Source organism: Garra rufa, chromosome 3 (genome assembly GCF_049309525.1).
Source record: "Garra rufa chromosome 3, GarRuf1.0, whole genome shotgun sequence".
In the NCBI taxonomy this organism is placed as follows: domain Eukaryota; kingdom Metazoa; phylum Chordata; class Actinopteri; order Cypriniformes; family Cyprinidae; genus Garra; species Garra rufa.
The window spans coordinates 4,763,659-4,790,678 of record NC_133363.1 but is presented as its reverse complement, the minus strand read 5'-3'; the positions used below and the strand labels follow the sequence as shown (position 1 = coordinate 4,790,678).

General features: G+C 38.5%; 3 protein-coding genes across 3 annotated transcripts; all 3 read right to left on the bottom strand.

The window, feature by feature from the left end:
* Positions 1 to 930: 930 nt before the first annotated feature.
* Positions 931 to 19,893, bottom strand: LOC141331851 (uncharacterized). Its single transcript, XM_073836888.1, has 7 exons — positions 19,772 to 19,893; positions 3,061 to 5,059; positions 2,818 to 2,981; positions 2,513 to 2,733; positions 2,191 to 2,320; positions 1,949 to 2,049; positions 931 to 1,750 (listed from the first exon to the last, which is right to left on the bottom strand). The coding sequence occupies exons 2-7, from the start codon at positions 5,033 to 5,035 to the stop codon at positions 1,618 to 1,620; spliced, it is 2,724 nt and encodes a 907-aa protein (XP_073692989.1). The 5' UTR covers positions 5,036 to 5,059; positions 19,772 to 19,893; the 3' UTR covers positions 931 to 1,617.
* Positions 19,894 to 20,339: 446 nt separating this feature from the next.
* On the bottom strand, positions 20,340 to 21,794 carry LOC141330818 (uncharacterized). The gene is made up of 4 exons (XM_073835577.1): positions 21,580 to 21,794; positions 21,243 to 21,372; positions 21,060 to 21,160; positions 20,340 to 20,968 (listed from the first exon to the last, which is right to left on the bottom strand). The coding sequence occupies exons 1-4, from the start codon at positions 21,792 to 21,794 to the stop codon at positions 20,830 to 20,832; spliced, it is 585 nt and encodes a 194-aa protein (XP_073691678.1). The 3' UTR covers positions 20,340 to 20,829.
* On the bottom strand, positions 21,586 to 23,473 carry LOC141330817 (uncharacterized). Its single transcript, XM_073835576.1, has 2 exons — positions 22,111 to 23,473; positions 21,586 to 22,031 (listed from the first exon to the last, which is right to left on the bottom strand). Exons 1-2 carry the CDS (start codon positions 23,471 to 23,473, stop codon positions 21,823 to 21,825), a joined length of 1,572 nt encoding a protein of 523 aa, XP_073691677.1. The 3' UTR covers positions 21,586 to 21,822.
* Between the last annotated feature and the right edge of the window lie 3,547 nt (positions 23,474 to 27,020).

Genomic DNA, 27,020 nt, shown 5'->3' with positions numbered 1-27,020 from the left:
TAAAAGGTATATAGTTTCTTTTTTACTCTAGAGAGGCATTGTACATATGCAACCAGTAGATGGCGAACACACATCATTGGAAACTTATGGGATGTTCGTGTCAGGTTAATAGTGAAACTGTGGTTTTGATTCAACTCCAGTGTTGGGGAAAGTTACTTTTAAAAGTAATGCATTAAAATATTGAGTTAAAACTAACTAATTACGTTACATAGTTACTTTTTATGGAATGCATTACCATTACGTTACTTTTTAAATCTGGGCAGGGTTTGCTTGTTTGTTTTTAATATAAAAAGTTATATTTTTGGCAAATGTAAAAGCCTTTTACATCAAAAACCTCAGGCTTAGAGAAAAGTAAATTGACTTCTGTACAGTAGACCGCAGAAGAAAAAATGTCAACTCTTCAGCAAATAAAATAAGGAAAACCTCAGATATTTTCTTGTCAATTAAAAAGTAATGCGTTACTTTACTAGTTACGTGGAAAAAGTAATATTATTACTTAACTTGCGTTGCTTGTAATGCATTACCCCCAACACTGATCGGCTCAATAGTAATTATAGCCTTTTTTTTTTTTTTACAGATTATGTGCATTACAACAATCTTGTTAACACATAAAGGCTAACAAACCCTGTGAATCAGCCTTGAATGCACTCAAATCATCAAATGATTTACAAGCTATTTTGGCTTCATTATAGTTCCTCCAAAATTTTTATGATTATTAATTATTTTTTAGAATATATTATTATAATTCTTATTATTCAATGTGTATTTTAATTACATTACATTTTTCAATCAGCCTCTAGAGGTGATAAGACATTTCACAGTACTGTTATGTGTGATTTTCACATTACAATACATTACCTAACCAGAAGGTGTGAAAAGGATGTGATGATGATTAATTATAGTGACAAGTTTAAAAAAGGTATAGGTTAAGGCACCATTTATTTTCTTCTCCCAAACACTAAATGGCAACAAACACCACCACAATGCACTGAAAGATTTTCTTTATCCATGAGGTCAATTGCATGCATGCAATTACAAAATATTTTTAATTGAATCAGTATATTTTTGTTTTGTTAAAACATTAAGGCCTGTGGCCGGTTGCACAAACTGCTTAAACTAGTCTTAAAAAGTTAGTCATCTAATTTGTTTTCTTAAAGTGTGCTAATAACTTTATAAAGTCAGTTACAAAAATATAGATTAGCTCAATTTTATTCAGAAAAGTAAGACTGATTACCGCTTGGCTAACTGCGACTCAGTCAAACTATTTCTTAAGGCACAGTCTTAACATAGTGGCTATGTTTATGCAACCGGCCCCTGGTTTCACAGACAGGGCTTAGACTAAGCCAGGATTAAGCCATAGTTCTATTACCGGTTGGACATTTAAGTAATTTTTATAAACATACATTAGAAAAAAAAACATTACTGGTGTCCAACTTGAGACAAAAAAAGGCACTGATATTTTAAGATCAGTTAGTGCAAGTTTCATTCAGTTGAAACAGTTCAGGCTTACGTTTTAGTCTAAGACTAGGTCTAAGCCTTGTCTGTGAAACCGGGGTTAAGTCTGACAAAAAAATGTGTCCGTGTACAATTTTTCTCATCAGAATCTCAGATTTGCATTCACGATGCTGAGTTGATGTCCATAATGACACTTTCTCTGGAGTTCCATCCTCTTTCTTTGGCAAACTTGTACACACTCCCAAAGAGATCAGGGAATAAAGCCATCAGGTTGATTTTTACAGCATCAGCTTTACTGTGAGAGAACGACATACAAATAATAACAAAATTATTATGCAAGAATGTCTTAGTTAAAAGTCCTTCTGGCTGTTGATCAAAATTGATCAATTGTTACTTTATTTATTGTCCACCTTGCATTGTAAAAGCATTACCAGTTTAAAGCATTATTTTTCTACATTTTCACCATTCATTGTCATTTATTTCTGTAACTCACTAATGCTCGTGTAGGTTGCGTATAAATCGCAGCAGGCCCAGTGTGTTCTCAGGATAGGGTTTCTTCTTACCATCCAGTGTCTGGACAAGGTCAGCAGAAAACTGAGAAAAAAATATTTTGACACCAAACAATTATTTTCTGAATTACTAATTAAAGATTCAAGCTGCAATGCATTAAATGAAACTTTAACAATAAAATTAAAGTCAATTATATGGCTTCAGGTTTTAATACAAGATACTTACTTTAGACTTCCATTCAAAAAAGCTTTTCCCCTCTGTGTGTTTTGAAATGGCATTAAGGAGCTCTTCATCTGCGTTACGACAGTTTTCAGCCTCTTCCTCATTACCCAAAATTTTCAGATACCGCACTCTCCTGAGACAATTTAAGAAACATTACATAATGAGCTACATTATGTATTCTATAGTGTCTAAAAACTGAATTTAAATTATAGATTGATTAGGCATAAAAGGAACAAAGAAACAATAACTCATGGCCAATTGGATGCACTGATTAAGGTTTTGTAATGTATTTCTTCAGCCATCTGTCATCAAGATCATATTTTACCTTTCATCAGTCCAGAAGAAGGGGTGTGCGAGGGTTTGCTCCACAGTTGGTCTCTCATTTGGATTTTCATTGATCATCCATTCAATGAGATCCTTGGCTACATCATCATCCAGATGCTCCAGTGAGTATCTTCCTCGTGAAATGTTGTACTCACAATCCACATCTTCACCAAATGGATGGTGTCCTCCAGAGAGAATGTAGTAGACTAACATCCCAGCGACCTTCAAACACGTTACAGTGTTACCATGAGTTCAAAATATTTACTGAGGAAACTTTTATCTAACTGACAAATATTAAAACCCCACCTGAATGTCAGAGCTTCTCTTGTAATTAGTGTTGACCTTCTCTTTTATGGTCTCTTTTGCCTTCCAGCATCTAGTTCCAGCAATGCTTGTTCGCAAAGTAGTTTCACTCTGTTTCAATCTGCGACTTATGCCAAAATCAGCCAATCTGGCTTTTCCTATTATGTCTATAACAAACAGAAATTTCAAATTAAAGACAAAAAAACTAAATTTAAATTGTATTAATAACTTAAGTTTATCTCCTACCAATCAGGACGTTCTGGGGTTTGATGTCGCGATGGAGCACTTTTGTTTTCTGGTCGTGTAAAACCTGTAAGCTGCAGAGAACTTCCTTCACCAGCTTCTTCAGAACCAAAGTTCTCTCAGCGCTGTCATCTGGTAAATGCTTTTGGATATATTCCTCCAGTGTGTACTCACAAAGCTGAAGAACAAGATATCCAAAATTGTCATCTTCAGTGAAGTCCACATATCGCACAATGGAGGGACTGTCGAGTTCTGGAAGCCGTAGAAATTCCTCCTCATTTTTGAGAACTTGGTAATTAAACTTAATCATTCGTTTCACAGCCACCTCAGTGCCGTCGTCCCTCAAACCAAGGAAAACTTGTGTTCCATCACTTCCGTTAGCAATCAGAAATTCAGCATCAATAACAAGAGTAAGACCTGGCAGTCTATGTGCCCTGCTAGCATCAATGTTAGCCAGCATCTCAAGCTTGGGCCTCCAACGACAGCTTGTTTGATGCCACCTTCTTGAGATATTTGGGTTCTTAAGTGTGAGCAGCTGCACACTTGAATTTGACTCCTCAATGGATGTCCCTACAGTGTCCTTTTTATCTTGCTGCTCACTTTCTTGTGATCCTACCTCTTGTTGGATTTTCTTCTTCTTCTTCTTTTTCTTCTTCCTGCTTGTTGACAGAGCTGCAGTCTCCTCACATAAACTATCCACTGCACTCGAACCTGCTGGATGTCTCAGCAATTCATCCAATTTGTGCAGCTTTTTTTTCATGACTTCATCCATCTCTATCTCTGCAGTGTTAAGTATAGTCTCTGAGATGGGTGACAATCCACACAATGCTACAGGTTCAGGAGCAATATCATTTATATAGGCAAACAGTCCATAGGTCCAAACTCCAATCACACTTGAATAATTAGGATGTGTGAGAGGCAATAAACTTTTGCATAATTTCTCATAGACCGAATGATCGTGTCCCAGTTTCTGCTCAGATGTCTTCTGCATCATGACATTGAGTATCTTTAGAATCAGATAATTGATTTGTTCTCCATGTGCGTTTCCAGTGTGTTGAAGGCTGTTTGTTAGAATAGACACAAGATCACTGAATATCTGAGGAGAGATGCTTTTGCTGATACATAAAGCAACATTTAAGCAGTTCAGTGCATTCAGCCAGTATTCCTGAGGAATTTTTGGTAAGCGCTTGATGACTCTTTCAATGTATATGTCTGTGTTTTTAGTATCTTTTAACCACTTGATGGCGCTTTGACGATACTGCTCCGCACCTTGACCAATGACACCAAAATATACCTCAAACAAAACAATATGATTGAATGGATCCTCTTGAAAGAAATGTTTGTTATAAATTCTGTAAACTTCTATCGAATTTTTTGTTTGTACAGCACAAAAAAGAGAAAAAAATAGATGTACTTTCTCAAACACTTCACCCTGTGAAGACAATTGATGAATCATCCGCTCCACCTTTTTATCAAGCTCTGGATTCACCCCATAGTTCCTTAAAGGTGAAGCTCCAGCCTCTATAAGTGCTTTCACAATGTCTTCACGGTCACGATCAACCGCACATTGCAATGGACTTAAAATTTGTAACTCAAATCCATTTGGGTTAGCTTTTGCTGCAAGTAATCTTTTCACAATAGTTAGTGGAGCTCCAGGTGTAAATGCAGCATAATGTAGAGGTGTTCGTCCATTTGTTGAGGGTTTGTTTGGATCAGCCAACTCTTCAAGCAGATAAGAGCAAATTTCTTGATTAAAGCATAAAACTGCGGCAGTTAATGGTGTAACATCATCATTCCAGAGCTCAGAAGGGTACAGTCCATTTATATCTTTTCCATTTAATAATCTCCGAAGTCTCTGCTCCTTGTTCTCTATGATGCATTGTATTAGAGAATCTGTTTTTCTTGGTACTGTTGGAATTGGAATTGGAATTGGAATTTGAAGACTGTGTGAAAATGGCACTGGGATCGGGAATTCCATGGATCTTCAAATGTTCATTACAACCTGTGGAGAGATGTTGAACAATATTGACACCCACCTTACACAATTTCAACATCTTACTTATCCTGCCCGAAAAGACCATAAACATTGCAGATAACATCTGAAGTAGCAATTAATTTCCATACACATATCTTAAAAACGCTCTGGTTATTAAAGTAACCTTGGTTCCCTGAGATACGTGAAAGAGCATTGCGACAATCTCACATTGGGGAAAACTCAGTTTTTCCTCCAAATACTGAAGCCACGTTCAACGTGATTTGTTATAGCATGGAAGTGTGTCAAAGGGCCCTGACAACCGTAGAAAAGTCCCAGGTCGGAACAGTTTAAGGCCTTAAGACTCCAGGCTCCCCTGAAGAACTTAACGACTAGGTCCATTCTGCCAGTGGACATGCTGGCCTCAGTCCATGATTAGCCACAATGGCTAATGCACATATACACAATGTGCATAAAAGTGGTGCACCCCTTGTCTGGCAGCTCTTGCAGAAAGGTTAGGATGGAAGACACACCACAAGAAAACAGGGCTGCATACCAATAAGCGAAGACAATCCATTTATGAGCATAGAGGAATCTCGTAGATGGAGCTCTAGATGGAGGACAAGGAATTTGTTTTCCTGACTCGTGTGATCAACTGAGGGAGCAGAGCAACTAAAAGGAAGGCATAGAGATGCACCTTCATCACGTGGCCAGTGCATCAAGAAATATGTTGGGCAGTAAGTGTTGTCTTCTGAGGCAAAGAGGTTGACCTAAGCCTTGCTGAAGACATGCCAAATCATCTGATCCAGTGGTTGGCAACCTTTTTGAATTTTACTGGTTAACCTCCACCCTGGTGATATGTAAAATACAGAATTGTCTCACTCTCTGGCTGAACTAGAACATAATCTCTCAGGGCTAGAAGGAACATTTTTAGGGCTAGAAAACTATGAGCATTTTCAGGCAGTTGGTGTGCAGGCATTACTCCCGGCTGGTTCAGACACCATACACAGGTCTGCTCTCACACAGAGCTCCCCAATCCAAGTTGGAGGCATCTGTTGTGGCAACCTTCCTTCTGGAAGGTTTTTAAGGGGGTAGCCATTGCCTAATGGTTAGAGAGTCAGACTTGTAACCCAAAGGTTGGGGTTCGAGTCTCAGGTCTGGCAGGGATTGTAGGTTGGGGGAGTGAATATACAGTGCTCAATACTCTCAATACCATGTCTGAGGTGAGTCCCTTGTGCAAGGCACCGAACCAGATTGCTCCCTGAATAGCAATATGGCTGCCCACTGCTCCGGGTGTGTGTTCACGGTGTATGTGTGTTCACTACTGTGTGTGTGCACTTGGATGGGTTAAATGTAGAGCACAAATTCCGAGTATGGGTATGGGTCTTTCCTCCTCATGAGGGTGCAGTGCAAGTGCAAGTTTCTGAAATTGAGGATGGGCCAGGGCCTATCATCTTTCTTTGGAATAAGGAAGTATCGACTGTGGGCAACTGCCACTTTGAAGGGGGTAATATCTCATACCCCCTCTGCCTTTGTGCCATAAACAGAGGTGGCCAAGGTCAAAATTGGGTGCGAACAAAAAGGGGGCACACCACAACCTTCATAGGTTCATTGTGAAGTTTTGGCAGGTTTCCAATGGGGAGCTCACTGACTGCACCCCAGCTGTAGAAACCATTTAGCAATGCCATCAATGGAGCTTAATGACAGTCGGCACAACCCCTTTTGGCAGTCTAAAATGACATTTAAGTAGATACAATGTAAATAAGCGATACAGTGTAGATCTTCGTTGATTATAACAAAACTTTGGGAAGAAACCAGACTACAATCTACAAAACCAGTTATAAGGGTAAAAAAATCTAAATATTGAGAAAATCACCATTAAAGTTGTCCAAATGAAGTTCTTAGCATTGCATATTACTAAGCAAAAATATAAGTATTGATATATTTACAGTAAGGAATGTACAAAATAACTTTATGGAACATGGCATTAAAGAAAAATTTATCAGTTTTATGCATTGTTGGCTATTGCTACACATATACCCATGCTACATTTAACTGGTTTTGTGGTCCAGGGTCACATATGATTCATTCAGATGAACAATTCATGCTGCTAAACAGACCAACAGCCACATAAACGTAGCATTTTTTTTTTTAAATTGACATCCACATATAAATACAGCATTCACTTTCATATAGATGAGACAAAAATAATCTGTCAATATATGTAAAATTCAACTCAGAATATGATGCAAACATGCAATAATTAAATATGTTAAATAGTACAAATATCCTTTTTGTATTTATTCCCATTTTATTAACAATGTCTTTGCTGCCGACCTTCGATGATCCAATTCATCCATACTAATAAGCAAAAATGACTCAAGATAATCTAACATTTGTTTTCCTTTTTTTACTTCACATTTTTTCTTCTGCAGTCTACTGTACAGATGTGGATTTACTTTTCTTTAAGCCTGAGGCTTTTGCAAAAACTAGAACTCTTTATATTAAAAACAAACAAGCAAGCCTTGCCTAGATTTAAAAAGTAACGCAAAAGTCATGTAACACATTACTTTCCATAAAAAGTAACTAAGTAACATAATTTGTTACTTTTTTAGGGAGCAGCTCAATATTGTAATGCATTACTTTTAAAAGTAACTTTCCCCAACACTGCACGCACATATACATATAAACTCACTAGAAACACCTATACATTCATTGCATACAGTTGCAATCAAAATTATTCAACCCTCCAGAGACTGCAGTAGTTTACAAATACAAGCTTTTCTGAAGATCCAGGACTTTAAAAAAAATTCCATCTATAACCAATTACTGGCATATTAAAAGTGATAATGTCAACATATAATGTATTATTTTTGAGTTCTAGGATTTTTTTAATAACACATCTATGTCATAATTATTTAACCCCTGTTTAACATTGCTGTTTTTTTTGTCACTTATTTGAATGGTGGGGAACAAAATTGTCTTAAAACATAATTTACATTTACATTTACATTTATTCATTTAGCCGACGCTTTTATCCAAAGCGACTTACAATTGGGAATACAACAAGTGATTCATCCTAAGGAGGCAGATCAACATAGGAAGTGTTCAAAAATACCATATATCAGGCGTTGTTAGAAGAGTGCAGGCTAGAAGGAGAAGATCAAGAAAGAGAGGAAAAACAGGCTAGAAGGGAGGATTTTTTTTTTTTTTTTTTTTTTTTTTATTGAGTCAGATAGTGTCGAAAAAGATGGGTTTTCAGCAGTCGTTTGAAAGCTGTTAAGGAGTCTGCATTCCGGATAGGGGTGGGAAGATCATTCCACCAGGCAGGAACGTTGAACGAGAATGTTCTGGACAGTGATTTAATACCTCTCTGTGGTGGTACAATGAGGCGTCTTTCACTAGAGGATCTCAGTCTTCTGGAAGGAGTGTAGATGTGTAGTAGTGAATGGAGGTAGGCAGGTGATGATCCGGTGGCTGTCCTATAGGCCAGCATCAGTGTCTTGAATTTGATGCGTGCTGTAACCGGTAGCCAGTGCAGGGATATGAAGAGAGGTGTGACATGGGCCTTTTTGGGCTCGTTGAAGACCAGTCGTGCTGCTGCATTCTGAATCATTTGTAGAGGCTTGATTGTACATGCTGGAAGACCAGCTAAAAGAGCATTGCAGTAGTCCAGCCTGGAAATGACCAGGGCCTGGACGAGGAGTTGTGTAGCATGCTCTGTTAGGAAGGGCCTGATCTTTCTGATGTTGTACAATGCAAACCTGCAAGATCGAGCGGTCTTAGCAATGTGATCTTTGAAAGTCAGTTGGTTGTCAAAGATAACACCCAGATTTCTGGCTGAAGTTGATGGGGTAATTGTTGATGAACCTAGCTGGATGGAGAAGTCATGCTGTAGAGATGGAGTGGCAGGAAAGATAAGGAGTTCCGTCTTTGCTAGGTTGAGCTGTAGATGGTGTTCCTTCATCCATGCAGAGATATCCGCCAGGCAACCTGAGATCCGTGCAGCTACCGATGGATCGTCTGGTTTGAAAGAAAGATAGAGCTGTGTGTCATCAGCATAGCAATGGTAGGAGAAGCCATGTGCCTGTATGATGGGGCCCAGAGATGTAGTGTATATGGAGAAGAGGAGAGGTCCAAGAACTGAACCCTGAGGAACCCCAGTGACCAGTTGATGAGTTTTGGATACCTCGCCTCCCCAGGCCACTCTGAAAGACCTACCAGAGAGGTAGGATTTGAACCAGCGAAGTGAAGTCCCTGTAATACCCAGCATTGAGAGGATGGACAGGAGGATCTGGTGATTCACAGTGTCAAAAGCTGCAGATAGGTCCAGCAAGATGAGTACCGATGATTTGGACTCAGCTTTTGCCGTCCGCAAGGCTTCAGTGACAGACAGTAGCGCAGTCTCAGTTGAATGGCCGCTTCTGAACCCTGATTGGTTAGAGTCCAGTAGATTGTTCTGTGAGAGGAATAAGGATAGCTGGTTGAAAACAGCCCGTTCCAGTGTTTTTGCTATGAATGGAAGGAGGGAGACAGGTCTGTAGTTGTCTATGAGTGAAGAGTTAAGTGTAGGTTTTTTGAGCAGTGGGGTTACCCGGGCCTGCTTAAATGAAGTAGGAAAAGTGCCTGTGAGAAGAGATGTGTTGATGATGTGTGTGAGCGCCGGTAGGATTGTAGGGGAGATTGCTTGGAGAAGGTGTGAGGGGACAGGATCTAGAGGACATGTCGTCGGATGGCTGGAGAGGAAAAGTTTGGTTACTTCTGCCTCCGAGCAAGGACAGAAGGAGAAGTGGGGTGTTCCAGCCGTGATTGTGGTCAACTTTAGTTCCTGTATGTGTGGAGCTGAGAACTTATTATTGATCGATGTAGTTTTGTCTGTAAAAAATGTGGCGAAATCATCAGCTGTTATAGAAGTTGTGGGAGGTGGTGGAGGGGGACAAAGCAGTGTATTAAATGTTTTGAAAAGGTTGCGTGCGTCCGGGGAATTGTTGATCCTGTTGTGGAAGTATGAAGATTTGGCTGTATGTACTTGGGTAGCGAAAGATGAGAGCATAGACCGATACTTACTGAGGTCGGATGGATCCTTAGATTTGTGCCATTTTCTCTCAGCTGCCCTAAGTTTGGAACGATGCTCACGAAGAACATCGGATAACCAAGGGGTTGTTGGAGCAGATCGTGCTGGCCTGGAGGAGAGAGGGCATATAGCATCTAGACAGGAGGTGAGAGTGGAGCATAAGGTGTCAGTTGCTGCATTAGTGTCCAGGGATGAGAAGTGAGTAGGAGAGGGAAGGGAGGAGGATACTAAAGAAGAAAGATGGGAGTGTGAGAGAGAGCGTAGGTTTCTTCTAAAAGTAACAGGTAGAGGGGTTGGGAGTGCACAAGTAGCAAGATGTAGGTCAAATGTAATGAAGAAGTGGTCAGAGATGTGTAGGGGTTTGACCACAATGTTGTCTGAAATACAATTTCGCATGTAAATGAGATCAAGTTGGTTGCCAGATTTATGAGTGCATGTAGTGATAACACGTTGTAGATCAAATGAAGCTAGAAGTGAATTGAAGTCAGCAGCATAGGGTTTGTCAAGGTGAATGTTGAGGTCCCCGAAGACTAGAAGTGGGCTGCCATCCTCTGGAAACGAGGACAGCAGCCCATCCAGCTCTTCTAAGAAGATGCCAAGTTGAGTAGGAGGGCGGTAGATTACCACAATGTGGAGTTCGATAGGAGATGTTACAGTGATTGTATGAGATTCAAAAGAACTATAATTGCATAGAGGAGAATGGGTTGAGTATTTCCAGTTGTTAGAAATAAGAAGTCCCGTCCCCCCACCCCTTCCAGTCTGACGAGGGGTGTGAGAGAAGGAAAAGTTATTAGAAAGAGCAGCTGGGGTTGCAGAGTCTTCTGGACGAATCCAGGTCTCAGTCAAGCCTAGAATTAATTAAGCCTTTAGAAACACTATTAGACACATACATACAGTTAGCCCATGCATGTGCTGAAGTTTTAGTAGCTAATATGACAAAATCAACACAGCTCTCACAAAAGCTATGGAGAAGCTACAGAGAATAAATAATTGTATTACAATTACCCAGAGACACAGCTGGCAGCCTTATCCCTTAGTTTGAAGGTGCTGAACAAAAAAGCACAATATCATAAAATGTTTGACCATAACAACTAGGGCTGCAACAACGAATCGATTAAATCGATAAAAATCGATTACTAAAAGCGTTGGCAACGAATTTCATAATCGATTCGTTGTGTCGTGCGACGCAAAGAAATTTGGGTAACACTTTCTATGAAGCCTGTATTTATAATGCATTACGAGGACATTCTTAATGCATTATAATGCATGCATAATGCCTTATAAACAGCATTATAATATGTTATATAATTTTATAAACAATCATAGCAACAGTTACGATGCACTATAATACTTACCTTGTGTGCTTATAACTTTGATGAGTACAATGCATTATATCACCAGATGAAGTATGCATTTACAATGCATTATAAGGGCGTTCTTATATGTATGTTCTTATTATGCATTTTAATACATTAAGAATGCCCTTATAATGCATTGTAAATGCAGGCTTCATCTGGTGTTATAATGGTAAGTATTATAATGTGTTGTAACTGTTTTTATGATTATTAATTAGATGATACAGCAAATCATAATTGTGTTTATAAGGCATTACGTGTGCACTATAGTACATTAATAATACCCGTATGAAGGATTATAAATGGAGACTTTATCTGGTGTTATAATGCATTGTACTCATCAAAGTTATAAGCACAAAAAGGTAAGTATTATAGTGCATTGTAACTGTTGTTATGATTATTTATAAAAAATATATAACATATTATAATGATGTTTATAAGGCATTATGCATGCATTATAATGCATTAAGAATGTCCTTATAATGCATTATAAATACAGGCTTCATAGAAAGTGTTACCGAAATTTGATTATTAAAAAACTTTATTTGAGCGCGGAGTGAACACTCTTTCTCGCGCCCCGGTTGCTAGCAGAGTTCGGCGCCTCATAGACAGGGCGGAGCAAAAAAAAAAAAAATGAGCGGAGGTAGAGGAAAGATACTACGGAGCCCCTTACGTCACCTGTAGAAGAAAAATAATTAATCCGTGGGGACGGTTTTGCAATTCGTTCCCTCAGTTTATAAACCGTTCTCACGAATTCTTAAACTGTTCCCTCAGTTTAACAATTCGTGCCCACGGATTAACAAACCGTGCCCACGAATTTCCAATCCGTGCGCTCAGATTTTGTAAACCGTACCCTCGGATTTTGAATCCGTACCCACAAATTCATAATCCGTGCGCACGCTTTCGCAATCCGTTCCCACAGTTTGTAAACTGCTCTCACGGATTTGTGGCCCCGCCCCCAAATTCAACCAGGACACCTGTTTATATGCTGTATGCATTGTTTTGCATTTATTAAACTTTATTTCTCAGTAGGCTATATGAGACTATGCAACACTGACAAAACAGAGTTTTTAGCTTTATTTTATATTAATCACCAATAGATTAGCTGCCAAAACATCATGGCCCGGTTTCACAGACAAGGCTTAAGCCTAGTCCTAGACTAAAATGTAAGTCTGAGCTGTTTGAACTGAAAGAAACTTGCACTTACTGATCTTAAAATATATCGGTGTCTTTGTTTTGTCTCAAGATGCACACCAGTAATGTTTTTTTCTAAGCATGTTTATAAAAATTACTTAAATATCCTAATTGAACTATCTGCTAATCCTGGTTTAGTCTAAGCCCTGTCTGTGAAACCGGGCCCATGTGTTTTAACCTATTGGTTATTAATGTAAAATAAACGATAAAAAGAAGCCTGTTTTGTAAGTGCGGTCATGGTACCAAAATAAAATAATAAGTGAAGAGCGCTGTTCAAACGGCTTTGTTTTATATAATATTTTTCAAAATATAAAATTACCTGAATTAAAAAAAAAACGAGTTTTGGAGAGGAGAAGGTAAAAAGCAATACAAAACAAATAATGTACAGGTTATGTTGCCATTCCTTTGCTCTCAAACTAAATGCAATGTAATAATAGGCCTTATTTAATAATAACATTAATAGTGCAGCATGCATCTAACTCTGGGCGAAAAGCTTATCATAATCACAAATCCGTGAGAGCAGTTTACAAACTGTGGGAACGGATTGCGAAAGCGTGCGCACGGATTATGATTTTGTGGGTACGGATTCAAAATCCGAGGGTACGGTTTACAAAATCTGAGCGCACGGATTGGAAATTCGTGGGTACGGTTTGTTAATCCGTGGGCACAAATTGTTAAACCGAGGGAACAGTTTAAGAATTCGTGAGTACGGTTTATAAACTGAGGGAACGAATTGCAAAACCGTCCCCACGGATTAATTATTTTTCTTCTACAGGTGACGTAAGGGGCTCCGTAAGATACAGTACATGGCGAAGGCAGAGAAATCCGTGCGACCCAAGACATCCAAGGTGTGGGAGCATTTCACAGTAAATAAACAAAAAAACTGCAAACTGCAAAATAAAACTGTTAACTGCAAAATATGCAAAAGCGATATGGCATGACACGGCAGCAGCACGGCAATGATCCAGCACCTAAAACGCAAACATGTTGGAGTGTTTGATGAGGAGGAAAGGAGTTCAACAGCAGGGTAAGTCACTACAGAATCCTACTTTTGTTCCGTTTTGAAGTGACGAACATGTAATGTCCCTGGTGCTGGTGTTTACTCGTTATCCAGCTTCACAAGCTTGACAAGTTAGCGTTAGCTCGTTAATAACAGTAGTAAAGCAGGGGTGGTTTAGTTACTTTGCTTTGCAAGACTTAAGACACGTTTTTATTCAATCGCCTTTTTTGGACCATTCATTTTTCAATGTGTTTTCATCATAGACTGTAAAAAATAGGTTGTCATGTATAGCTACACTGCAAGCAAAAAAAAAAAAAAAAAAAAAGTTTACTTACTTAGTAATTTTGTCCCGTTTCCAGTCCAAACATCTAAAAAACTCTTAAATCAATATTACTAGACAAGAAAAATATGGCATGAGAAAATTTAGTGATGCTTAAAACTTCTGTTTAAGATTATATCTCATTAAGATTATTTTTCTTACCCCATTGGCAGATAATTTTGCTTGTTTTAAGCGAACAATCATTTAATTTTGAGGTGGTTTTTTTAAAGAAAACAAGACAATTTCTTATGCTATTTCATGTGTCTTGATTTAATATTTTTTAGATATTTGGACTGAAAACAGGACAAAACTACTAAGTTAGAAAAGCATTTTTTTGCAGTGTATATTCTGTGATTTGTTCCATATAGGTTATTATATTGACATATATTTGTGTGTGGTGTACTTTTTAATTTAATTTTAGAAGTTCTTTTATAGCACTTGGTCATTTTAAGCTGTGTTTAAATGTGGTGTATAAATTAAACTTGCACTTACTACACTTACTAAACAACTAAAACAAGTATGTACAGTATGAATGTATTTAGTTGATGTAAAAATTGTGCTATTACACATACTCATACTATCTTTTTGATTCCAGAAAAAAACAGCAAAACATGAGAGGCTTCTTGATGGGAAATGCATCATGTACACTACAGCAAGTATCCTCAACATGCTCGTCACATGCTCTGTCGATAGTTGAAGATGATGGCTTCACTAAAATAAATTTTCAGATTTGTATTGTTCTTTAATTTTTTTATAAATTATTTATTGTTCTGGCAGCTCATGTGGCAGATGTAAAGCATACATGTGTATGTTTGTGTTAGTCCATTTTTATTTTATTTTATTATTATTATAACAACTCAAGGAGCAACATGTTTGTGCACTTTCTAAAGATTTTAGGTTTTTGAATAAAGGGTTGGAAATGAATGCCTTTCTTGGTTTTTATTTTTATCCGATTCATCGATTAATCGAAAAAATAATCGACAGATTAATCGATTATTGAAATAATCGTTAGTTGCAGCCCTAATAACAACTGAGGAAGAACCTGCAATGTACAACCAAAGACTTGTAAGATGACCCAACGAAAGGAGGAAAAACATTTCAATGCAGTGTATAAATGAAACACTTGACAATTATGGCCTTCATGTTGAGACATCTTGCCAAATACCACTCTTGACCAAGAAGAACAAAAAGGCTGACGTGAACAAGTTAAAATTTATTTAGATAGACATGTGGAGTTCTGACATCATGGAGTCTTTGTAGTATCAGGCCATTTTGGCAAGAATTGTGATGCCTTTGGTGCAAAGACTAAAGCTGTTGATCAATGGACTTTTCTGCAGGACAGTCATCCCAAAGCATAGGCTACATCCAAAATTTACTTGTGCTTGGTTCAGCGATCAGTTATGGAATGTACTTGAGTGGCCTGTTCAATCTCCAGGTTTAATTTTCGTTGAAAACATTTGGTTGAATTTGAAGAAAGCAGTGGCAAAGTGAAAACCAAAGATTATCAGTGATCTCAAAGCTTTTTTCATGCGAGGAATAGGCCAAGATAGAGTAGAGAGGTGACAGAAGCTTCAAAGCACTTACAGGGTTAATTGGCGGTTTTAAAGAAAAAAAGATTCTGCACCAAATTTGACTTTTAGGGGTTGAATAATTTTGAACATGAACGTTTAGAGCCAATTAGATTTTTTTTTTTCATTATTCATCAGCTTCCGTTTTTTTAGAATGACTCAAATGTGTGTTAATACATTTCTGTAATAGTGTACTGATGCCTTTGTTGAGTTGTTTTTACAGAATTGTGTTCTTTGCAGCAAAATGTCTTGCAGGTCAAGGGGGTTGTATAATTTCGATTGCAACTGTATACATAAAACCTTTATCCATGCATATACACCTATAAACACTTGCACATACATATAAACTGTATATACATACAGTGGCTACGGAAAGTATTCAGACTCCCTTAAATGTTTCACTCTTTGCAGCCATTTGCTGAAATCATTTAAGTTCATTTTTTCCCTCATTAATGTACACACAGCACCCCATATTGACAGAAAAACACATAATTGTTGACATTTTTGCAGATTTATTAAAAAAGAAAAACTGAAATATCACATGGTCAGACCCTTTGCTGTGACACTCATATATTTAACTCAGGTGCTGTCCATTTCTTCTGATCATCCTTGAGATGGTTCTACACCTTCATTTGAGTCCAGCTGTGTTTGATTATACTGATTGGACTTGATTAGGAAAGCCACACACCTGCCTATATAAGACCTTACAGCTCACAGTGCATGTCAGACCAAATAAGAATCATGAGGTCAAAGGAACTGCCTGAAGAGCTCAGAGACAGAATTGTGGCAAGGCACAGATCTGGCCAAGGTTACAAAAAAATTCTACTGCACTTAAGGTTCCTAACAGCACAGTGGCCTCCATAACCCTTAAATGAAAGATGTTTGGGATGACCAGAACCCTTCCTAGAGCTGGCCTTATGGCCAAACTGATCTATCGGGGGAGAAGAGCCTTGGTGAGAGAAGTAAAGAAGAACCCAAAGATCACTGTGGCTGAGCTCCAGAGATGCAGTCGGGAGATGGGAGAAAGTTGTAGAAAGTCAACCATCACTGCAGCCCTCCACCAGTTGGGGCTTTATGGCAGAGTGGCCCGACTTAAGCCTCTCCTCAGTGCAAGACGAAAGCCTGCATGGAGTTTGCTAAAAAAAAACTCCAAGATGGTGAGAAATAAGATTCTCTGGTCTGATGAGACCAAGATATAACTTTTTGGCCTTAATTCTAATCGGTATGTGTGGAGAAAACCAGGCACTGCTCATCACCTGTACAAAACAGTCCCAACAGTGAAGCATGGTGGTGGCAGCCTCATGCTGTGGGGGTGTTTTTCAGCAGCAGGGACAGGACGACTGGTTGCAATCGAGGGAAATATGAATGCGGCCAAGTACAGGGATATCCTGGACGAAAACCTTCTCCAGAGTGCTCAGGACCTCAGACTGGGCTGAAGGTTTACCTTCCAACAAGACAATGACCCTAAGCACACCGCTAAAAGAATGAAGGAGTGGCTTCACAACAACTCTGTGACTGTTCTTGAATGGCCCAGTCAGAGCCCTGACTTAAACCCAATTGAGCATCTCTGGAGAGACCTAAAAATGGCTGTCCACCAACGTTTACCATCCAACATGACAGAACTGGAGAGGATCTGCAAGGAGGAATGGCAGACGATCCCCATGTCCAGGTGTGAAAAACTTGTTGCATCTTTCCCAAAAAGACTCATGGCTGTATTATGGTGCGTTCACACCGGACTCGACCTGCGCAGAAAAAACGTGTTATTCGCGCGTAGTTGAACGCTTGAACAATTGAGTTTACTCGCGCCATTCGCCATTCGGAAAAATTCGCGTCATTCGCGCGTGACATTTTCTTCATAACAGACGCGAATTTTCGCGTCATGTGAGGGGCTTCTGCCACTCGTCAGCGGGAAAGTAGTTGTAAAATAGGTGAATGAGCTCAATTTGCCAGCTTTAGCTTGCTTGTAGTCTCAATATGTGTGTATATGTAGGTCAAATTGAGTAAAGAGCGTTTTTTAAAACTAGATTTTCCGACTTCTTCACTCACTTTCTTCCAAGCAAGATCCTTTTTATACCTGTTTCTACAAAAGTCCAAAGATGTATCGTACAGCTCCGAGTAACCACAGACAGCAACGGTGATTTTGTCCTCCATTGTTGTTTCGGATTTCTGCCTCTGTCACTACTAGAGCAAGCTCCTGATTGGTTAACGCGGCGCGGATTTTCACCAAAGTTCAGATTTTTGAACTCGCGCGTTTCGCGCGGCAATCGCTTGAAACGCTCAATGCGCGCCGCTTCATTCGCTCCGCAGGATGGCTATTCGCGTCTTTGCATTGACTTAACATGTAAATCACTCGCGCTTGCCGCTTCATTTGCGTCTGGTGTGAACGCACCTTTAGATCAAAGGGTGCTTCTACTAAATACTGAGCAAAGGGTCTGAATACTTAAGACCATGTGATATTTCAGTTTTTCTTTTTTAATAAATCTGCAAAAATGTCAACAATTCTGTGTTTTTCTGTCAATATGGGGTGCTGTGTGTACATTAGTGAGGAACAAATGAACTTAAATGATTTCAGCAAATGGCTGCAATATAACAAAGAGTAAAACATTTAAGGGGGTCTGAATACTTTCCGTACCCACTGTATATGCAAGTAATTTCATATGTGGATGTGCGTGAACTTTTCAGTACAAACGGAAGGCATTTCAGTGTAAAAGGAAGTAGCGGCACAAGTTATTTACAAGTGTATATGGATTTATTAGTAACATAAGATGCATTGGCATGGATTTCATATTAGTGTGCATGTGTATTTCATATATATATTTTAAACATCCAATAGTATACATGTGTATATATGATGTATATGCACGTGTTTTATATATGTAACTGATTTAAATCCTACGTGGCGCCTCATACTAAACAGATTAATAGACATTTGAATATTTTGAAGCTGTTGTTTTTTTGTTCATTTATTTGTTCAAATTTGTAAGTAATTATTATTTTTAAAAGTAACAAATTGTAAATGTAAAACTCTCAGTGTACTATTTTACGTCTCTGTGCTATTCCTTTTATGGTGGTGCTCTTGAATCATTGCTTTCACATTACCCCTTCACTCCTTTCGAGCACCCTCTCTAATTTAGGAAGCAACCTCAGTTATTCTGGAACCGGGCCTGCATCTGACCTTCTCATTTCATCAGATTATGGCAAGCCATTTTAGTCTAAAATATACTAAGTGTTACTCGTAGTAATTGCATTTTTACAAGTAAGAATTGAATTAGAGAGCTCTATAATTTAATTTCTACTCGTAACAATGCCAATAAGAGAGCTTTCTAATTAAATTCTTACTAGTAACAATTCCAATTACAGAGCTCTACAGATTAATTTTTACTATTCATATGTCTCCATTGACTTCCATTCATTTTTAATTACAGAACTCTACAACATAATTTTTACCAGTAATAATTTCAATTAGAGAGCTCTACAACTGAATACTTAACTATTCCAAATAAATTAGATCTCTAATTTAATTATTACTATTAAAATGCAATTACAGAGCTCTATAATTTAATTTTGACTAGTAAAAAAACACATTAAAGATATGTTTAACTGCAGTGCTCCATAACTGAATTAAAGAGCTCTCTAATTCAGTTCTTACTAGTAATAATTCCAATTAGAGAGTTCTCTAATTCAATTGTTACTAGTAAGAACTGAATTAGAGAGCTCTAGTAAAAATTCTGTTGTAGAGCTCTGTAAATAAAAATGAGTGGAAGTCAATGGAGACATGGCTACTAGTAAAAATTAATTTGAAGAGCTCTGTAATTGGAATTGTTCCTAGAAAGGATTGAATTAGAGAGCTCTGTAATTGCCATTGTTACAAGTAGGAAATTAATTATAGAACTCTGTAACTGAATTGTTACTAGTAAAAATGCAATTACAACGAGTAACGCATAGTATGTTTTAGGCTAAAACAGCTTGCCATATCAGATATTATTTGTCAAATGTTATCAACAACCCCCTAACATATTATTCAGGTAATCACTGTCAAATTTTCAAGAGATAAAGGGATCAGATCTGCGTTATGTGAATGTCACGTTAACTCGTGTCCTATGAATTAACACGCATCTATTCCGCAGAGCTAAACAAACGGGAAAAAATAATCAAGCATTATTTAAAAAAAACAAGTAGTCTATAACAACGACAAAGAAAAAATATAATGCTTACGCACAACTGTTTCTTACCTTTTGCGGGCAATGACTTCGCAGTTCTTCAGATGTGGGTGAAAATGAAACCATTTCTTCTTGCAGGCATTTCTGCAGGCAAAGGCTCATCAAATGCGTATTGCTGCCCTCCTCAGTTCATCCGAAGAACTTAATGTATTAAATATATCCTCATATAGTAGTCAATTCGATGCATAAAACTAATAACATCTTTTATCGTTTCATAGCCCTTAGAAAAGATTTTGTTCAGTTAATGTAGCCTTAATGAATATAATAATTTTCTTTAAAAATCATTGTGGAACAAACTTTTTTTCTGGTTCTGCCCACACTGGAATGAATACAGAGACTGTTATATTGCTGTATGAATGGTCTGCCTGTTGGCAGAATTACAGAGGTTTTATAATGTAATACAAAGGTCAACATATTTCATTTACGTCAGTTTTGCTTGGCTATGAACAATAACTTTCTTTGTGTTTTTAAACAAAATGCACATTTGCCAAAGGAAGGGTATGATTGAAACAGGCATCCATGTGAAGAAGAAACAAGAACAGTTACTGTATTGTTGATAATAATAAAAAATCCCGTTTATATTATTTTATTTCTATGTTATCCGTATTCACATAAACATTACATTTCTATTTCTATTATATAGTTTTCCTATTATAATAATATAATGACAGTTCATTATTTACACATACATGCAGAATATAAAATCGTTCAAATTTTTTTATAGAAAACATCATTTTTTGTTTGTTTGTTTTTGAGAAGTGCCACAAGAAAGCTTTGTATTAGATATTTTCCATAAGACCATAAGTTCCACAAGTTCCATTAAAAACTCAAGCAATAACTCAAATTAAACAAATTACCCTGTTTAAATTTTACATAACCATTTTTTTGTATATATATAATCATTATCAATGTTTTTTAATTGTCAGATCCTCGTTTGTAGAGAAGGATGAATCTTTCCTCGTCAAATACAAAGAGTGTGAAGATCTAAAATCTACATTTAAACTCAATCACCATGAGACACATTCATGAAGCAGAATTATGTATACACTGTAACTAAAAAAATACAACAATCAGATCTGTGGAGCTGAGCTGAAGAACTTTTTCAAGCTCGGTCTGGAGTTCCATTCTCTCTCCTTGGCAAACCTGAACACACTCCCAAACAGATCAGGAAATGAAGCCATCAGGTTGATGTTCTCTGCGTCCTCTGGACTATATGTAGAGAAAAAACAAAACCGGAAAAAATATGGTTTGACACGCAATACTACATGTCATTACTACATGTTACATGCATGTAACTCACTAATGCTCGTGTAGGTTGCGTATAAATCGCAGCAGGCCCAGTGTGTTCTCAGGATAGGGTTTCTTCTTACCATCCAGTTTCTGGACAAGCTCAGCAGGCAACTGAGAAAAAAAAAATATTTTGACACCAAACAATCATTTTCTGCATTACTAATTAAAGAATTAAAGAATACAAGAGACTTACTTTAGATTTCCATTCATAAAAGCTTTTTCTCTCTGCATGTTTTGCAATGGCATTAAGGAGCTCTTCATCTGCGTTACGACAGTTTTCAGCCTCTTCCTCATTACCCAAAATTTTTAGATACCGCACTCTCCTGAGACAATTTCAGAAATATAATACAATGAGCTATATTATCTATTCTATAGTGTCTAAAAAAACTGAATACAAATAAATTGTGATTTAAATCATAGATTGATTAGGCATAAAAGTAACAAAGAAACAATAACTCATGGCCCATTGGATGCATTGATTAAGGTTTTGTACTGTATTTCTTCAGCCATCTGTCATCAAGATTATATACCTTTCATCAGTCCAGAAGAAGGGGTGTGTGAGGGTTTGCTCCACAGTTGGTCTCTCATTTGGATTTTCATTGATCATCCACTCGACGAGATCCTTGGCTACTACATCATCATCCAGATGCTCCAATGAGTATCTTCCTTGTGAAATGTTGTACTCACAATCCACATCTTCACCAAATGGATGGTGTCCTCCAGAGAGAATGTAGTAGACTAACATCCCAGCGACCTTCAAACACGTTACAATGTTACCAGGACTTTAGAATCTTCACAGAGTAAACTTTGAATTGATGGGTTATTATGGAGCTCCTCTTGTACCCAGTGTTGATCTTCTCATTTATGGTCTCTTTTGCCTTCCAGCATCTAGTTCCAGCAATTTTTGTTCGTACAGTGGTTTCACCCTGTTTTAGTCGGCGACTTATGCCAAAATCAGCCAATCTGGCTTTTCCTTTTATATCTATAACAAACAGAAAATGAAAATGATTTAAAGAAAAAAAAAGTTCAAATTAATTTAATTACACACGTTTAGCTCGTACCAATCAGGACGTTCTGGGGTTTGATGTCGCGATGGAGCACTTTAGTTCGCTGGTCGTGTAAAATCTGTAAACTGCAGAGAACTTCCTTCACCAGCTTTTTCAGAACCAAATATCTCTCAGCGCTGTCATCTGGTAAATGATCTTGAATATATTCCTCCAGTGTGTACTCACAAAGCTGAAGAACAAGATATCCAAAATTTTCATCTTCAGCAAAGTCCACATATCGCACAATGGAGGGACTGTCAAGTTCTGGGAGTCGTAGAAATTGCTCCTCGTTTTTGAGGTCTTGGTAATTAAACCTATCCATTCGTTTCACAGCCACCTCAGTGCCGTCATCCCTCAAACCAAGGAAAACCTGAGTTCCATCACTTCCCCTGGCGATGAGAAATTCAGGGTCACGAACAATAGTAAGGTTTCCAAGTCTGTATGTTTTGCAAGCATCAATGTTAGCTAGCTTCTCAAGCTTGGACCTCCAACGTAGACTGGTTTGATGCCACCTTCTTGAGTTCTCAGTTGGCTGTGTGAATGGCTGCACACTGGAATTTGATTCCTCAATGGATGTCACTACAGTGTCTGTAGTTTGTAGTTCTCCTTTGCCTTCACCTTCTTGTGATCCAACCTCTTGCTGGATTTTTTTCTTCTTTTTCTTCTTTTTCTTCTTTTTCTGGCTAGTTGATAGAGCTGCAGTCTCCTTACATAAATTATCCACTGCACTTGAACCTGCTGGATGTCTCAGTGATTCATCCAACCTTTGCAGCTTTTTTTTCATAACTTCATCCATCTTTATCATTGCAGTGTTAAGTATTATTTCTGGGACAGAAGGCAATGCAACAAGTTCAGGAGCAATATCATATATATAGGCAAACAGTCCATAGGTCCAAACTCTAATCAGACTTGAATAATCAGAATGTGTGAGAGGCAACAGACTTTTGTACAACTTCTCATAGACAGAATGATTGAGTCTCAGTTTCTGCTCAGACATCTTCTGCATTATGACATTGAGTATTGTTAGAATCAGATGATTGATTATTTCTTGTGCATTTCCAGAGTGCTGAACACTGTTTGTTAGAATTGGCACAAGCTCACTGAATACCTGAGGAGAAACACTTTCACTGACACACAAAGCAGCAAATAAGCAGTTTAGTGCAAGTGGCCAATGATCCTGAGGGATTCTTGGGAAGCGCTTGATGACTCCCTCAATGTATTTGTCTGCACTCTTTGTATCTTTTAACCACTTGATGGCACTCTGACGATACTGCTCAGCATTTGTACCAATGACGCCAAAATACACCTCAAACAAAACTGTATGAATGAAAGGATGCTCTTGAAAGAAATTTTCTCTAAAGATTTTGAAAACTTCCATCTCCCTTTTAGTTTGTACAGCACAAGAAAGGCAGAAAAACTGATGTACTTTCTGAAACACTTGACTCTGTGAAGATAATCGACAAATCATTCTCTCCACTTTTTTTATCAAGCTCTGGATTCATCCCATAGTTTCTTTCAGGTGAAGCTCCAGCCTCTATAAGTGCTTTCACAATGTCTTCACGGTCATGATCAACAGCACATTGCAGTGGAGTGAACAGTTGTAATCCATGTCCATCTGGGTTAGCTTTTGCTGCAAGTAATCTTTTCACAATACTTAGTGGAACTCCAGTTGTTAAAGCAGTACAATGTAAAGGAGTTTGTCCATTTGTTGAGGGTTTGTTTGGATCAGCTGACTCTCCAAGTAGATAAGAGCAGATTTCTTCATTTCTGCACAAAACTGCTGAACATAATGGAGTAACATCATCCTTCCAGTCTTCAGAAGGGTACAGTCCATTTATATCTCTGCCTCGCAGTCCATCTCTGCCTCTTATTAATTTGCGAAGTCTCTCTGCCTTGTTTTCAATGATGCATTTTATTAAAGGATCTGTTTTTCTAGGTACTGCTGGAATTGGAACTTGAACAGGAACTGTTACTTGTATCTGGAATGCCATGGCTTTTCAAATGTTAATTTTAATGTTCATTCTGTGGAGAGATGTTAAAGACCATTGTCATTATGGACATTTAATACATCTCATTCTTTAATGCCTTATTAGGAGTAGCTGTGAACTATATAAGACAGCCAAATGTACAACAACACCATTGTTGGACAACAAATTTTATAATTATTAAATCGTAAAAATTTTCATCACTGGTTGTGGCACTCAGAAAATGCTTATGTATGTAACCATGGTTTCCTGAGGGAACGAGACACTGCGTATGAACGCTTTGGGAACACATCCAGCATAACCAGACTCTGAAATCAGTCCAGTGGAATGGTGAGACATCACAGGCGGGGCGACCGGGAAGCTTAAAACACGTGCTGTGGAGACAGCTGGCAGCTTCTGACTAAAGAAGGAAGCACTTGCAGGGATGCAGTAAGTATGGCAACGAGACCAAGCGTCTGGTTCTCTCTGGGAACCACGGTTACATATGTAATCTAGAGACATTACCCTTCGGGAACTCACACTGCCTCAGAACGCTTTGGGAAAAAGTATGCTCATGCCGCCAGACTATGATTAAGGAGTATAATTACATCAGCCGTGTTCTTATTATCATGAACAATTAATAATGTCAAATATGGTCTAATTGAGAGTTGCTTTTAGATCACTTATATATTTACAGGTACGTGCCAAAAAAATTTGAATATTGAGGAAAAGTCCATTTATTTCAATAATTTGTTTCAAAAAGTGAAACTTGTATGTTATATTAGTTCACTACACACAAAGTGAAATATTTCAAGCCTTTCAAGCCTCTGGGAGCCATGGTTACATATGTAAACTAGAGACATTCCCCTTTCGGGAACTCACACTGCATCAGAACGCTTTGGAAACAAGTATGCCCACGCTGCCAGACTACAAATCCCTGCCTAATGTGGAAGAGCACAACTAAGGCGGAAGAAAAGAGGAGCTAAGGATGGCGCAATATACAGGTATAGAATCTGACAAAGTAAACAGAGTGGACCATCCCGCAGCGTCCTGAAGGCCAACTTCTAGAGAAGTGAGCCTTGATCACCAAGGGAGAGAGGAGATCAGAGGACTCAAGGCTACAGGATAGCACTCCGATCCACCACTTAGCATAAGCTTTACCTGGCCGGAGGACTCAGCCTCAGCACACCACAGAGGAAACATGTAACTAGTGGATCTCTCCCCAAAAACTGGCCACCAAGAGGTGTGTCATAAGCAGCTACGGCCACCAAGAAAACCTCTAAAGTGGAGTAGGAAAACCCTGTGGAGAACCGTACATGCAAGAACTCCAGCACTGAACAGGTTCCCCTTCAAGGAGTAGAGTTTCCTAGTACTGTAGGAGTAGTAACAACCTCAGTTGAGTGACTGGAACCTATGAGCTGTGCTCCGTCAGGGGCCACACCCACAGTTCCAAAACTCTGGGCGGAGGTGATGGCCCCACCTGAGAGAGGAGATTCATCCTGACAGGAATTTTCCATGGAGAGACGTGGGGAAGAGTCATCAGGTCCGAGAACCATACTCGGTCCGGCCAGAACGGGTCTACTAACAGAAGATGGCCCCTGTCCTGGCACCCTCTCCCCAAAACTCCCAGGAGCAGAGCGAACAGGGGAAAGGCATATAGACGAAGCCTCAGCAAAGTCTGAACCATAGTGTCCAGTCTGAGAGGAGCTGGGTAAGTGAGGAAAAACCAGAGGGGACAGTGCAAGGTTTCTTGAGTCACAAACAGGTCCACCTGAGCCTGGCCAAACATCCTCCAGACCTGCTCCACCACCTGGAGGTGGAGTCTCCATTTCCCGGGTCTCAGCCCCTGCCTCTACAAGATGTCTGCTCCATGGTTGAGCTGCCCTGGGATATGAATTGCTCTCAAGGAGAGAAGTTTCTCTTGGGCCAACAGGAGAATTTAGTGCGCTAACCTGTATAGGGGGCACGAACGCAGACCACTCATGACTGCTCCCCGACCGGTGAGGGAGGCATCCCTTGTTAGCATTACACGACGACAAAGAGTCCCCAGTACCGGGACCTGAGATGGGAACCAGGACTTCCTCCACATGTATAAGGCCTGAAATCAGCACTGCATGACCTTGATCAGAAGTGGGTTGCCCCTCAGGGAAACCCCTTGGTCATATGCCACCTCTGCAGGGTCTCATATACAAAAGGTATCACACTGGACCCCACAGTTTCTTGAGTTCCTGAAGGGGAACAGCAGTGATATTACATGCCCAAAGTTTTCCAGATTTTACATATTTTCGACCAGAGTTAATAATTAGTGAAGGTCACTGGGTATGATTAAGTATGATTACATCAGCAGTGTTCTTATTATCATGCACAATTAATAATCTCATATATGGTTGCTTTTGTTCCTAAATTAAACATGGATCACTAATATATTTACATGGCAATTGCATGGCCATTGTATTTTTTGAATATAGCCAAAGCTAAACAAGACACACAATAGGATATTTTTTTATCTTTTCAAAAGATATCAAATATGGAGAATCAAAAAGTCACAAATAAATTATTTCTGCTGTTGTGTCAATATGTAATAATGTAATCCATAAAAAGTAACTCTGATTACGAGCATTTTAAAAAGTAATATAATCCATAGTTTTTGGAATAAAGTTAATTTTCGGAATCTGATTATGAAATCTAGATGTACTTAGTTACAATTCCCAGCACTGTCAAAATATCAATAACTACCAATTAATAGGTAGCTTTCTGAAGAAGAAAAACTGTCATTGAAATTGTCATTGTAACTGAGTTTTATCAGTGATCATAGGCCTATTGTAGATCTGCTCCATGTAATGCTTCACAGTTTCTCTAGAGCAAATAAGAAGTTGTAATTATTCTGTAAATGTTAGTTACAGTTGTTACATTTTCATTTATCCTGTAAATTATATTTAAACACAGCTTATTGATACTTCT